The 15,642-nt window shown below is 40.2% G+C and overlaps 1 protein-coding gene across 1 annotated transcript; it reads right to left on the bottom strand.

Moving 5' to 3' along the window:
- Nucleotides 1–10,025: 10,025 nt before the first annotated feature.
- Nucleotides 10,026–15,411, bottom strand: WHAMM (WASP homolog associated with actin, golgi membranes and microtubules). The gene has a single exon (XM_069218239.1). It carries the CDS (start codon nucleotides 14,772–14,774, stop codon nucleotides 12,393–12,395), a length of 2,382 nt encoding a protein of 793 aa, XP_069074340.1. The 5' UTR covers nucleotides 14,775–15,411; the 3' UTR covers nucleotides 10,026–12,392.
- Between the last annotated feature and the right edge of the window lie 231 nt (nucleotides 15,412–15,642).

Genomic DNA, 15,642 nt, shown 5'->3' with positions numbered 1-15,642 from the left:
GAAATGCCTTAACTTATATGTGTCTATCTAATATGTGTTTGTTCATGGGTGTGATCTTTACACTTAGCTTTCATGGACCTTATCTGACTTTCAGCATGTCAACGGGTCTAAACTCTCCATTTTCAAATCTATAAGGGTGGACATGACATCACAGATTTTATAATCTTACTGCTCGAGTCATACCAGATCCAGGAGTGGTGAGTACTTTGAAAGTTTTCATTTGACTACAGGAATTTGTGAGGGTTGTGTAATGGCCCTTCTCCTCTTAACCCTATATGCAAACCAGATGGAGAAAGTTTCAACTTCTCTTACTTAGGCCTATCTTTTAATAGCACCAGCTGAAAGGCTAATTTGTTACAGGCCCAAAGGATTAAGTTCATTCAAACATTGGACAGTATTTACTTTTACTAGCCACACAAAGACCAAGACCTTGAAACATATGATTTTTTACCAAAAGTAAGTATACTGCTGTCACCCATTGCACTAGTGTTTTAGGTATCACACGTTTCTATCTTGCAAGTAGAGGAAAGTAAATTCTTCAGGCACTTCTTCACCTTACCTCCTAATACTTCAAACGGCCTATGTCATGGACAATGGGCTTGTATTATTTTGAGGAAAACATAACATTGACACCACTACTTTTATGGACTTTTGTAATGACATTAAGTATGTTTGACCACTGACTTTGTGTTTCACCACTGTGCATGTTAGTTGTTCAATATTCACCAGTAGCACATTACATTTTGTATTCGGTTTAGCTGTCTATTGGCTTTAACGTGGCATTAGACATTACATTCTGTATTCAGTTTAGCTGCCTATTTGCTTTAACGTGGCATTAGACATTTTGTATTCAGTTTAGCTGCCTATTAGCTTTATCGTGGCGTTAGACATTGCAGATGAGCTGTGTTTTTCCACATGGTAAAGCAAGCTGTGTTTTTCATAGATTCTCTCACCGAACACTAATCATGATACGGAAGCGTATATTGTGTGTTTGTCTCTAGTCAGCCTTGGGAAAAACAGGCCTTGAAGACTTGGCCAACGTTCGACGCTTGTTTTCTTCCAACTCTGACCTACAGTAGCCAGCATGTTTTGACTATTAGAGGGAAGGGCCTTTTAATCTATAAAAGATGTCCCTGGGCAGCAGCGAGGGGGAATTTTCCGAGACTTCAGTCAGGAGCGGACATCAGCTGCCTGACTTGTCCCGTACAGGTGGAAAATCTCTTTCTCGCAGTTGAACAGGAGTCATCAACTTGCAGGCATGAGAAAGATGACGAGCAGTGATAGGCCCTAAGGTGATGAATTTTGACTTTTATTCTTTGCTTTGAAGTTATGCAATAATATAATCACATATATTTGCTGTGTACATTGCAATTGAGAATCACTTTGATATATTTTCCTTTCATTGCTGTGACTATTTTTAAACGTGTGCCTCCAACCTACTAATCTCCTCTCTCAGGAACCTCGTGGTGAAGTAATAATAAACGTCTTCTTTAAACTAAGAAGTGCATTCCAGAGATTGTTTTCAGCTCGGTCATTAGTGAAAGCAAAACAACTTTTTTTTGGCCAAAACTGTGGGTTGCCAAAATTATGAGTTTGTTCAAGACCGCTTGAACTCTGAGGCCAATCACAGGTTTCAATGATTAAATTTTATTACAAAGGTATGGCTTGATTTATGTCAACCACATTTTTTCACTAGCCCTAGGAATATTCTGAAATGTGATAAGGCATGCATTATTTTAGTTTACTAAGAACACGTACATTTAGCGAGTTTTCCTAATATATTTTTATTGTTCTTAAAACTGTTCCAGGCTAAAAAACATATTTCGACTTGGAATCTAGGATTTATGAGCAGAAACAACTTATTAGAGTTAGAGGAGATATTTCCCATCACCTGTTGTTATTTAAATTAGTAAGCAGTGCCCTTGTGGTACAATCTCTGTCCAAACTACGACTGGCTCATATCAAGTACCTTAAGCCTCTGCTGAGATTAGAGAATTAGAGCAAATGTGGAGTGGCCTTTCTTTACCTTCAAATATTTTCAATCCCATTCCCATACAACATAATTGGTGGCTTTTTAATCATGGACTGTTAAAAAGAGATAGGTATTCCTGGTTTAATGAATCAATAATTTTGCCCGATTTTAACTAATTTTATCAGTAAAGTCGTTGTTTCGTTATATTGTATTGTTTGGTATGTAATTTTGAGTTTAGTGGTGTTGTTTTTATAGAAAACGTTATTGCTTGACTGGCTTTCAGACCACAAATTGAAATGAAATGATTAACCATTATTATACAGGTTATCTACATTGGATGCTTGGTAGCGGATGCACATTAATTAACCCTTTGCTTCCTGTAAGAACCATGTACCTACATAGTATATACTGAAATATACTAAATGTTTTTATGCTTACTGAAATCTGTACTTCACTGCCAAACTGACATTTTTGCAGCCCTAACTTTAAGTGGGTTGTTAGGTTTCCAATGTTAGCTTATGAACTAAAAAATGTATAAAAGCCTGGATCCTGCTTTGTTCTACAGTAGCCTCTCCACTGTAAGGGTGTCCATGCATGTAAATAAGTATAAAAAGCAATGATGCTGTTACACTGTATCTTTTCTTTGTACCAGGAGTGACCGCCAAGGGCTGTTTGCCCTATGAGTCAGGGAAGCTCAGGATATGATAAGAAACACTTCCACAAACCAAGAAGTGTGCGTCCACACAGTACACATGACAATAGATAATAGTCTATGAAGTCATCTTTCGGATGCTAAGAGCAGACAGACCATGTGAGAAAGGGATGGTGGCAGCTTGACGAAAAAGGAAGCAGGTTAGGTGAAGTGGACTACACTGTCAGTTTACTTGTAGAGGCTATCTCATATCTGAGACTCCAGGATAAATCTTATTTGAAGTACTAACTGGATGTCCTCTACTATTGTACACGGGGACCCAGGTCTCCCAACGGCATGCTGAAAGTGGTAGAGTCTTACACTCTGCGATTATACAGTCACAGAATGTTGCCAGAGTCTGTGCTGGTGACACCGGCAACAACAAGGATCAGAAGTGACATCCCTTGCTGACAAAGGACTATAATACAGGAGGATGGGTGAATGGATGAGTGATTGAGGTGACTGAGAGCCCAGGGAGTTATAGAATAAATGGGACACATGACAGCAGATTGGGTGCAAGTTGGATTACTGACATTATAAGGATTTTTAGGATGTGGTTTCATCAGGTGAATTATACCACCTCTCAGACAGACCGACATTAGTGCTTTTTCACATTACGAGTTACTGGTCTTCAATATCAGATTCCTTTACCACAAGCAGTCTCATTAGAGAAACACTGATCTACTTACTAATAGGTCGCTAAGGTTAAATAAAATGCTCAGAAGCTCATTATCTGTTTCAAGTGGTGAACTGATGTCACTATAGACCATGGACACTCAAAGTACGGCCCTCGGGCCTCATGCGGCCCCTCTGACCTTTACATGCGGCCCTTCGAGCAACAGGAGCACTGGGCAGCTGTTTGCTAGACTCTGCACTAACAATAAAAATATGAAATACACGCACAATCATTTATTTCAAGCTCATTTGGTGTTAAAGAAAGGAAGGAACTAGGGACTCCTGCACTTAACTTTAGAAACACCTTCATTTTTAAAGACATTTTGCAACACAAGTGTAAAACTAAGACAGCCTCTTCAAAATTAAAAAAGTGTATTTAGTTAACATGCAGAACCTTTTCGCCTTAGTACAATTTATTTTATCAGTGCATTGTGATGTATCCATTTAAAAGTGATAGTTTTCAAACATAAATTTGGAAACATTAATTATTTCCCTTACCCTGAGAAAACCACCAATAGTAAATTGAAGACAAGTCACTTGGTATGTGCGCTTTATGGGTGGCTTGGGTTCCTATCATACATGAACAACATCACACTTTAATAAATCAAACACAGAAGCAGGTTTTGTGCAGCACACACCATGAATCATGTATTTCGAGGTCATCTTAAATGTGATAATGCACAAAAAGAGAGGGAATGTGAGACTAAACTATTGCCTAGGATCACACAATTTGTAAAAGTTGTTAAGCCGGGATTAGTTCCAGGTTTTCTGGTTTCCCATTGTTTATTTCAGCCACTAGATGTATATAATTTGCTTCTCCTACACCTACCTTCCCACCAATCCCTTCAGCCACCCCACCCGGTTCTGGTTTCCCATTGTTTATTTCAGCCACTAGATGTATATAATTTGCTTCTCCTACACCTACCTTGCCACCAATCCCTTCAGCCACCCCACCCGACCGCCACTGCCCTGGCATCAATGCGGCCCACATGCACGTCACAGACCAAACTTTTTGGCCCCTGGGAAAATGTTTGTGAGTACCTATGCTATAGACACTTCTAAGAACATCAGAAGGTGGCAAACCATGATTACATTCAAAATCGTACCAGACATTTGACTCTAGTTTGACAACGTGAGTTCACTAGATAAGGAAAAGGTTTAGCCATATGGTGGTATTAGGGAGTGGTGCATGCTACCAATACTAATTTCTCAGAAAGATCAGTGATCTATAGTAGCAGCTACAATGGTGCCATCTAGTATCACACGCATTGTTGCTGTTTCACTTTTCATCACTGGAAGAATGTCATCCCAAAAAACCTATGCTGACTTTCATCATCCCTTTTTCCAGTCTAAACAAGATTTTGTAGAAGCGATGCAAAGGCTCGTACCTCAAACCATGTAATTGTTGAACTAATATTTTTTTTTAGTTAATACACGGCAAAGTGTTGTAGAGTGGAGGTAGGATGAAACAGAAGCATCCAAAGTGGGTTATCCTTAGGTGATGACAACAATTTTTTTTTTAGCTATTGAGGATAGCCATGCTCCTAATTGAAATAATTATAAGACGACTCACAATAGGGAACAATGATGTGGTTAAGAATTAAGAATACATGCATAGCTGTATCTTCAGGGAAATCTATAGATTTAAGATTATTCAAAATAGTTAACTTTATTTTCGAGGTTTTAAATTTAGGAGAGTACACAATCTGTTAAGATGGCAAGACGGAAGTTATTACATATGCAATTTGCCATATAAGGCAGGGTAGGCAATTTAGCAGTCACAGGCATTCCATATCTCATAGGTGACTTTTTTAAAATAAAAGAACATAATGTTTCATGTAGTGCTTAGGAGTGATGTCTGCCAGTTTTGTGGATGAGGAAGCCAATCAAAAAAGAAATTGCACATTATTTCTAGCTTCCTGCCAAGTACCTATGTCTTTGTTCACAACGTTAGTAAAAAATGTAAAAGCTACTTGGCAGAAGTACATGTTAAGATTCAAGCCTTGTGCACACTGAATTGAGATAAAGCTTAACTTCAAATTTGAATAACAAAACACCGGATCTGTTTGGACTAGCACTTTACTCTACAGGAAGGAGTTGTATTATCTTCTTGGTGCTCAGTGTAAACGTAACCATTTAGGCCTGTTTACGGGTCACACCGAATGGTACCCCCGAGTGGAATGCTACTACTCCTATTACATACGACCTGATGTTTATACACCTCGATTACCTAGGTCTGGGAAAACCATGACCAGTTTTTACAGCCAGAACGTTTGGCCAATAAAATCATGTGCAGACCAAATGATGTGTGCAGCACAGCCACAGCACCAGTCCCCTTGTTGCTCCCTCGTACGACATAGGGGAAGAATAGAGCGCACACACACACATCACCAGCCCACACCTTGCCCTCCCACCCCACACACTCACTCTCCTTTCTCTGATTTACCACAAACCCAAAGCAGGTTGTAAATAGAAGTGCTAATAGACACTATATGTTTCTAAAGAAAATCCTGGCTTACCAAGGGACAACTGAGATACCCAATGTGAAGAGGACTTCCTATGATCCAAGTCACGGATCCCTGAACAAAATTATGCTAATGTCTGCAAGAAGAGATTCCATATCATACACAATGGAAACAAAACAAACAGTGCAAATCTTTTGCTAGGGACCTACGGGGAGTCAGAATTCACTGGGCCGAATCTATGGTTAATGTTCTACCACACTGGTCTGCTGGGGTCTTATGTTCTCCTGTATACTAACTGATAACTAAATTACTCTAGTTCTACACTTAACTCTCCAAGGGTAACAAAGGCAAGATATTGGTATCTACTTCGTGACCTGATATAGGTTTTGAAACTCAAAAAATCTCTATCAAAAGGAGATAAAAAAATAATTCAATGTACAATCAGAGCAATATACATTTACATATTGAGCTGTTCAAATGGATTTGGATAGTAGGGCAATTAAAATCAGAAGGCCCTTCTTTTGAGGAGGAGATGTAATGATAAATCAGGGATGTGGAATTCCTATTGCCTGACACCCGGGACATATCGTTTGGGGTCAAGGGCAACAGGTTTTCATGTTTACTTTCTCCTTGGTACAAGTAGGCCCAACCCCCTGCTGCACAAACCCTTTGGCTACCAGTTTACAGAGAAGGGAACTGTCTCCAGTTGAGGTAATGTGTGTCTATATGTTAATGCTGTTTGAACTTTTATTTATGGTTAATTAATGAAAAGCCTTCATTAGTAGGGTGAGCGCTGTAAATAAACGTTTTAAGGTCACACTGCACTACTGACAGTGGTTCCAGTAAAAAATAAAAAAATAAAAATTAAAAATAAAATTGTGTACACACGTTTGAAAAGTTTGAAACGAGGCTAAGTATAATGCTCACTAATTAGATGCAAATGTTTGCAGAAGCTTGTGAGCAAGAGTGATGATTATTTGCTTTCAAAATAAAATAATTTTCAGAAAAAAACGCAAGTAGGAAAAAAAAAAGAAGTTTCACTGCTACGAAGTTTTAGGTGCTATTTTGTTGAAGCGTAATTTAGTAAAATGTGTTGCTGCATGCATGCTAGTATTCCTAAAAAAAATATTCCTAATGGAAAATCAGTGTAACCTTTTTCAACAAGATTAGGGGAAGCATGAAAATAGACAAGCAATGGCAAAGTCAACCGATCAAAACAAATGTTGTGAGTCTTTTGGTTTCTTCAGTGTGTCTTGTTTTGACATGGCTTCTGTAACACATTATTGTTGCGGAACTGCCAGGCCCTCATTCTTGTAGCAAACACTGGCAAAAATAAAAAAACATTTTTGGTCTCACAAAGCACACATTACCATCAGTGACGTAACAAAGGCCACGCAGCCCCCCTCCAGGGTGCCCCCTCAGCACAGCATCTGCACTGAGTGATTCTGGAGGAGGGGGGGCTGCATATTCTTTGCAAAGGGGGGCCTCCAGTTTCATTACACCACTGACTGCCACAGTAGTTCCTGGCACTGAACAAAACTACTTTGTGTGCGAATGTGCTCCTTGTGGAAGATCAGAATGTGATCACTCACAGTAAAGCCAGACGATCGATAGTGAGAGAAATAGAAGTTTAATAAAAACAAAATGCCTTTTGTTAATGCCAGATCTAATTAGGGACCCAATTCTTAAAGAAAGTCACAAAAGGGCACCCATGGTATATGTCTTTGAATTAGTGGCTTTCATGAATTCACAAGAACTTACAAAAGTAGACCAGGAATTTGTACTCCTAGAAAATATTTGTGAACTGTATTTTAGCACGAGCAAATAAGGATGTGTAGATTTGCTCATGTGAAAATCTGTTGGGCATTTTCAAGTTCACTTTCCCTCCAACCACTTTTTTTCCCAACCCTGGAAGAACTCTACTTCTGCCATTGTCAGGAGTAAATTTCCAGCCTTTCTTATTATTGGAAAAGATTAGAGAAGAGCTGGTGAAAATAATTAAAACATGCAAGTTAGTAGGCATTCCCGCCCTGGAACTACTGCTTAATGCTTCCTCCCGTCCCAGTATGTAGATCTGAGGAAAGGTGGCAAAATAAGGAAATTGCTATAGTAGGGATTGAAATTGCAAGTATTCAAGTCCTACTACAGTAGTACCCCTGGTACAATCAGTGAGGCTATTATCAGAGTTTTTACATAATGAGAATGCTGCCATAATTTGTTGCCACACAATATGGCACCAAAGGACAAGTAGATTTAAGAAGCAACCTGTTCCATGAACAAGTAGATATTTTTTTTAATTCCACACCCCTGGATAAATACACTAAAGTGCTAGTCCTGGGTTACATAACTCTTTAATCATTATTTTACAATAGAAGTATACTGGTTAAACCGTGAGAGCCTTAGGTTTACAATATAGCCCTTTGTTTCTAAACAGAGTCATTAGTGCAAAGCTGCCGGACATTGTGTTAAAATGTAGCATGTTGTCTGTGATATATCTGTACTTTGCCCTAGTTTCTCATCATTCATTGGCATAAGAAGTGCCAAATATGGGTTTAAGACAAAAGTGACAGACTGAAATGTTTTACAAATCAAATCATCTTAAAGAACACAAAACAAAATTAACAGGGATATGAACCAAGTGCAGAAGGATGGCTTAGGGTTACCTGCTGACACTTATCTCAAAGTTTCATGCAAAAAGAGGTGGCAGCCTTACAATACTTCTGGTGACAGATGGCTGGGGCACTTGGGTGACCTGTTACTGTCTACAAAAGTTGTGACCATTAATGCTCAGAATGGAAGCTACTGGTACTGGTGTTTGACTAGCACCCCAAAGATTGTTCTGCAGGGATGCCACACTTCATGTGCCCATATCTTAAAAAGTGACCCTCACTGGACCTCCTGGTAGACCACAGGAATAATGAGATTTAGGGTCCATTTCGAATCGTAACTTCTAATTAAAATATCTGTGGAACTTAACAGTGTTGTAGAAGCCTGCTCTCTGACATACAGTCCCTTCTCTGACATACGTGGGGAAAGAGGGAAGGGCGAACAATGGATATTCTAACTTTAGCAGGCCTCTGTTCATCCACCCATCGATGAAGCGAGCCAAAAAAATAAATGTCAGGCACGAGTCAGAGGTTTGGCACTAGCCTCCTAAGATTTCTAAATAACACAAATCAAGATTTCTGAATAACGGACTTATGTGTTGGGCTGTTGATTGCAATGCTGAAATGCAGTCAAGCCTAGTATCTACATAAAGAGCCTGTTTTGAGATTGCAAATATCCAGTACAAATAGGTAACAATTACTAGCTTAGATGTGAAGCATCAGCAGCATAAGATCTCGCTTGCTAAAAAGAGAATACTGTATGGCCCTGGATGAATAGTAAGCTCTGTGGACTACTAAAACACAGTCCAAAATTAAAATGAACAGAGCAATCCAACCGCTCGACAAATCCAAAATACTAGAAACCTGATCGCAGTGGCACTGTGAGTTAGAGTTGTTTATCATTCCCATTTGAAAGCCTTCTGGCACTGTGGATTTTTATATACGGAAAAATTGAAAAACATACATAAAAAAAGTCAGTTTAACTGCAGGATGGCCAACTGGGCCCATACCTCACAAATACAAAAAGATGGGAGTTGTACAGTGTTATTTTTAAGATTTAGCTATTACATGCAGTGCTTAATTTGTGCTTGTTGTTTCCGGTGTGGAGCACTGGCCCTTATTTTTGAGAACCAGCACTTATTTTTCTGCCTCAAGCATTTACTGCGAACAAAAGACACATACGGGAAAGACGGAGGAAAAAATTAATAAAAAAGTGTCACAAAGGGAGAAAGCAGCAAGAGTGAGCTGAAGGGGCAGGGAGTGGCTTTAAATGGATTGAAGAGGTCTGAGATGGCTTCAGGATTACGCTGCCTCAGTATTCCGTGTTCTCACATTTAATTGCAGCAGCTGTGTGTTTAACAGGAGGGCTTTGGGCACCGGAACATTTTTATTTACAAATTAAGCACTGATTACAAATATTAATTACTTCAGAAGCCAGACTATAAGCCAATATGAACAATACTAAGAGGAAATCAGTATTGTGGATAAAATGAAGTTGAAGTTGAGGCAGACCATAAGAAGAATTTCTCTATGTAACACGCTGGGCTCAATTATTTGTTCCACTGTTACTAATTTACTTTGTTCTACAAACATCATGAAACAAATCAGTGGTTGGTCATTCCTGGCTCAAGTAATGATCCTGCGTTTGGTATTCAATCAGTTGTGGACATCCTGATTTTAGAAAATAACTACAGACATTCTTAATAATAACCACTTTTATACAAAGATTCATAGCACACCTATGACAGCTCTAAGCAACATAACTGACAACTTATTATTATGGTTTCAGAGTCACTGCCTGTAGATGTGAAAAGTCTTCATTTTGGAGCATAGTAGCTAAAAGGCAGTAACTCACTCTACATAACCCCTAATAATACAGCAATTACATTTGAACATTTAACAAAGCCCTTGAATGCATCATTGGATGTTGGTGTGCATCAGCGTACACCCAGCACATGACAAACGTAAAGCTGTGCTTACTGCCCGGCTGTGTCCACCCTAGTATAGACAAAACCAACAATGGAATACCAGCGGTCTGTCTCCCTACACATGATACACACATACGGTTTATGTAACTCAGTGCTACGGGTACACACACACTAAATACAACAAATAACAAAGTAAGACATAATGGCTTTGTCATTGTTTAGTTTTTAAGTAATGTGTTGGTACTGTTTTGCAGCCAATGTTTTCACCATCAGCTGGCAGCAGAAAGCAGGCAATGTAAAACTACATACAGAAGTCAGTGCACTGGTTAACATTGTTAACTGTTCGACAAACATTATATACTGTTCTCCGAGTACAATGTAGTGGAAGATGCAAGTTCCATAAAAGTCGAATACCAGGACAATGCTGGACAAGGATGTGAGCATTTCGCTGAAGAATGTGCAAGGTGATATTTGCCTCTGCTCTGTTTCTTAACTTCAGAACAAAATTCCCTCTGCCATTGTGCTCTTCTTAAACACACATCATCACAGCTCCTCATTTCAGTCAAACAAAAGGATTTGCCCATGGAACTGTTGTCATAACAAAACATCGTCTGAAACAAAGGCAAATTAGCTGTCTCAATGTGCAAGTTTAGCAAAATAGCGAATGGCTTGGCTGTTGAGGCAGGCAATTGGGAAATTATGTTAGTGTAACAGCCCCCGTCTACCAGTAATTTCTGTGTGGGAAATATTGTACAACATGTCTTAAGATAAAAACTAACATATGCAACAAAGTATTCAAATAGGTAGAGCTGCTGTTTGTGGCCATGCATTTAAACTGATCACTAATTCACACCATTCAAGAGGGAGATAGCAGTGTTATTAGCAAACTTAAGGCCCACATTTCTATTTTGGAGAGAGGACAGTATTCCCCCTTAGTCATGGTGATTTGGAGAGCCCATGATAATTGCATTTTTCAAAGGTCTGGCCATCATCTTTTTTGCCACTCTATCAACGAAAACAATAAATATACAGTTTAATTTTACCAAAGAAACCATGAAATACATCCTAGATAAACATGATTTTGTCCACTAACTTTTCAATTGAAAATTCGTCACTTTTTCACATTGGGGTCGATTATTACTTTCTCTGTACTGTTATAGTATTTTCAATTAGTACATAAGTGGGTCGCACAATTGCACTGAGCTTCGTTTTGATTTTTTGATCTTCTATTGCAGTTTATAAATAGATATTTCTCTATGCAGTTTAGCTGCTTGTAAAGTGATTTATATCTGGCAAAAAGTATACTCTCGGACCTTTGTTGTTTCTGTATATTGGAAATAGCCAGGTTCCACTTGCATTGCCCTGTTTTACTTTATACGATAATCTATTAAGCATAACATCCAAATAAGACTTTCAGGTATGATGCCCCCAGTGTGGCAGCACACCATATGTCCTTTATTATGTTAGATGGCATTTCTGCACTGATTCACATGGGAGTTAAGTCTGTTCATGTAGTCTTTATTTATAAAAAAGAAGTCCAATCTTGAAAATCACTTTGCTTAGCAGGTTGGTGATCAGAACTTTCTGTGCTATAAACACTTCCTTGTAAGAGGAATAACAGTATGGCATCTTCAGCCGAAATGTAAACCTGGAGATAACATTCACCCTAAAGTCATCCTCAGACATTTTACAAGTAAACATAAGCTCAAATTTAACTGCATTTCAGTTTCTTAAGTTGACACCTTCCTCATTCAAACATTTGAATCATCATGTTCCACTGCAATCATAATGTGATAAGAACATAAAAAAACGTATTCTAATTGTGTTCACTCCATGGCTACTTATCACGGAGAACTTCTGGTTGGACATATGGAGAAATTAGTTCTGCAACAACCAGCTCAATTCTTTAGGAAACGTCAAATAACTGTTTTACTTAAAAACATATATTGCAATATAAATAATTTTCTTCCATATATTTGCTCAGTGCTGTAGGTATGAACTCACTCTCTAATACGTCCAGTGAAAGAAAAGTGGAGCAAACTTCTGGCTATGTTCTTAAGTGTCCCATTCTCCACTTTTATACTCATGCATTTCCTCATCTTCAGAGTCAGCAGATACTTTTTTAATTCTTTTCATAGCTGCTTTGATACTTCTTTCCAGCTCACTCTCTGGTTCATTGCTAGAGTCCGCCCTTTCCTTGCGGACAACTTTCCTCAATTTCACTCCTTGTCTAATGGAGGAGAGGATGCTGTCCCTTGGGCCAGTGTCTGTTGCTGGGGTACATGAGTGCTGGACTTTACGAAGTAGAATTTCACCGCGTTTTAAGGAGGCCAAGATTTCATCCATGGATCCAGAATAGTGGTTCGATACATTCTTCCCAGATTCAGGTGGCTTTGCTTCAGTGCCACTTTCAGTCAATCCTTCACTTACTGAAGGCTTTTTAATGGTTTTCAAAGAGGGGTCTGGCAAAAGAGGTTGAGAAATGGCCTTTGGTGAAAAAGGAAGAGGAGGTGGTAGGGGTGGTGGCGGAGGTGGAGGAGGCAATGGTGGGGGTGGTGGAGGCACATGTGTGGATGCTTCAATCAACCTGTCACCGAAAGTTAGGTCTTTTGGTACATTTGGTGAAACAAAAATCTGTACAGGAACATCTACCAGAGCACTTGGAGGTTTCCCTCTTCCAAGTACCTTGGAACGCGGACTGACTTTTGGCTTCATGGAGGGTGTCTGGCTGGATTTGATAGAGGGTGATAATGGCCGGTGGGAAAGATCCTGTGACAGTTTCAAACTCTGAGGCTGTGACCGAGATGTTTTCAGCACAAACTGAGCTGGGCACTTTACTTTAAAGGTCTTCAACCTCTGCAGCGTTCTGTGGCGCTCCTGGTCAACAAACTCTTTCTTTTTCTTGTCTTCCTCTTTCTTTTTGTTTCTTTTTATCTGTATACTGTGATGTTCATGGTACTCTTTCATAGTCTTTTCTACCTGTTGCAGCTTCAATTTCTGAGTCTCTTCACATTGGTCTCTCTTATTCCTGAGATAGGCTCTTCTTGCACAGATATTGCCTCGTTTAGACTCCAGACGTTGCGCCTTCATATTGAGTGTTTTTATCGCGGATGACTCAGGGTGATGCAGTAACCCCTTTGGCTCATTATCTTGAAGTTCATCTGGGTCTTCGCATGTATCATAATAGATAACTTCTTCCTCCTTCTCCTTGATTTGACGCTTTATACTGTCCAGTTGTGTGAGAAGCAGCCTCTCCTCGTGTTTCAGTATCTCAAACTGCACATCATACAGTTCCAGTTGGGTCTCGTAGTACTGAATCTCCAGCTGATCAATGAAATCCATGTCCTGCTCTGTCAGCTTCTCCATGCTCCTCTGAATTTCCACCCTTTTGTGATTCAGGCATAGCTCTCTCGCCCGCATGTGCTGCAGTGTCTCCTTCGCCAACAGAGACTTCAGCTTCTCCAGCCTTGGCACAGCCGCAGCCCAAGCAGTTTGACCAAACCTCTTCTCGTCCATCTCCATATGTTTCTGCATTGCAGCCAGTGCCTTAACAGTCTCTTTAAAGTAATTCACAGTCACATCCTGAATAGACGACCCAGCCTGCTCAGCGCGTGTACTCCACTTGTCAACATCCTTCTCCAGAGCTTCTATCCTTTTAGGACCCAGATCATCCATTTTCAGAGATTTCACGATCTCCAGTTTGTATAATACTGCAAGTTCTCTCATGTCTCTGAATGGCTGCAGTAAATATTGGTAGAACTCAGTAGCCACTGTAACAAGGTTTTGGTATACTTCCTCTTCTAGTTCATACACCTTCATCAGATCCACCATCTTATTGGCATGTTTGTGTTGATGGAGAATGCTCCTGAGCTCTTCCTTAGCCCTAGTCACACGGTCCTCAAGATTCTGCTTCCGAAACTCATGCAGGTTCTCAAAGTATTGATCAATGTCCCCCTGGTCCTCAGTAAAGAGCGAATCCAGGACTATGCTGCGACCACAGAGTTCTGTTGCTGTTCTGAAGTAGACTTCAAGGTTATGGCAAGTTGCCTCCAGATCATCTTCAGCCCCCTCAAAAGCTGTCTCGACTGGAAATATCAAGGACCAGAGGGTACTACTTGATTCAAACACCGGCAGTGCCGGAAAGCAGGGCTTCAGCTCCTCACATACCCCACACAGCAGATGGTTGATGAGCTGCAGGTCCCGGACTGAAAATAAACCAGCCCAACTTGTACGCTGATCTTCCTCACCCTCCCGTCCACCACCTGACTGGCGCCGCTGTCGTAGCTGAAGTGTTCGATTGTGACAGGTAACTGCGAACTTGCTTTCAATTTCATTCCAGCACACAATGAAGACTAGTCGGAAAGTGTCTGTTTCTTCGAAGGCATTGGGCTTGATTGCCACCCAGCCATCTAGGCTATCCATGAGCTCGCACTCCATGCTGGGGGAGGCCAATGCACGGGTTGGGGACGTCGAAGGATGGCAGTAATCCCAGCAGGGGGGATTCTATTCAAGGAGCAAGGACAATGTACCCCTTCACATTAGATTCTTTGCTGCCTTTGGCTACACTCTTGATTTGGACAGTGCGGCCAGTTCAAGAAGAGACGATGACTAATGGTCTGGCACACTTAAGCCTGTTAACCTCTCTGCAAAGAAAGTATGAGGTGATTTATTTTTCTGCTTTCGGAATCTGAAGCTGTGCCGGGCCCTCTGTTTTGAAACAACGAGGTGAGCTCCATTCTGCTCGAATCTTCTGGACAGCCTGTCGCCGGAGCCTTTCAAGTGCCCCACTCTACTGAAAAGACTTCGAGAAGAAAGCAGGCTACGGGCAGGTAACTTCTGCCCGGCACCGAAGCTTGCCAGCTACCCTTCTCCTTCGGTACAGTTGAGCGTCACCAGGGCAGAAACACAAACTGTGACAGCTATGACGCGCCGAGCAGACTTTAACCCCATGTCTGACGCGATAAGGAAAAACAAACCACTTCAAAGGTCAAGTTCAAAGGCAACGTAAACGTAGGTGCCATCTTGAAAATAATGATTAGTGACAGAATTCAAAGAAAGTGTTGATCAAAACGATGTTTAGGCATTTTTGCTTTAAATCAAGATACTGATTTCGCTTTTAAATTTGTATTTTACACGGAGTTTTAAATATTACTGATTAATATAAAATGTAACGCCCATTAAATAGGTTCTTTTAAAAATACACAAACGTGGTTGTTTTTCTTTGCAAGAATACATTTGAAATGAAAATCCACTGTCCAACAAAATGTCCTCGACACACCTTTGACACGGGAGGAGACGCTACCTA

Source organism: Pleurodeles waltl, chromosome 12 (genome assembly GCF_031143425.1).
Source record: "Pleurodeles waltl isolate 20211129_DDA chromosome 12, aPleWal1.hap1.20221129, whole genome shotgun sequence".
Lineage (NCBI taxonomy): Eukaryota > Metazoa > Chordata > Amphibia > Caudata > Salamandridae > Pleurodeles > Pleurodeles waltl.
This window is presented reverse-complemented; position numbering and strand designations above follow the sequence as displayed.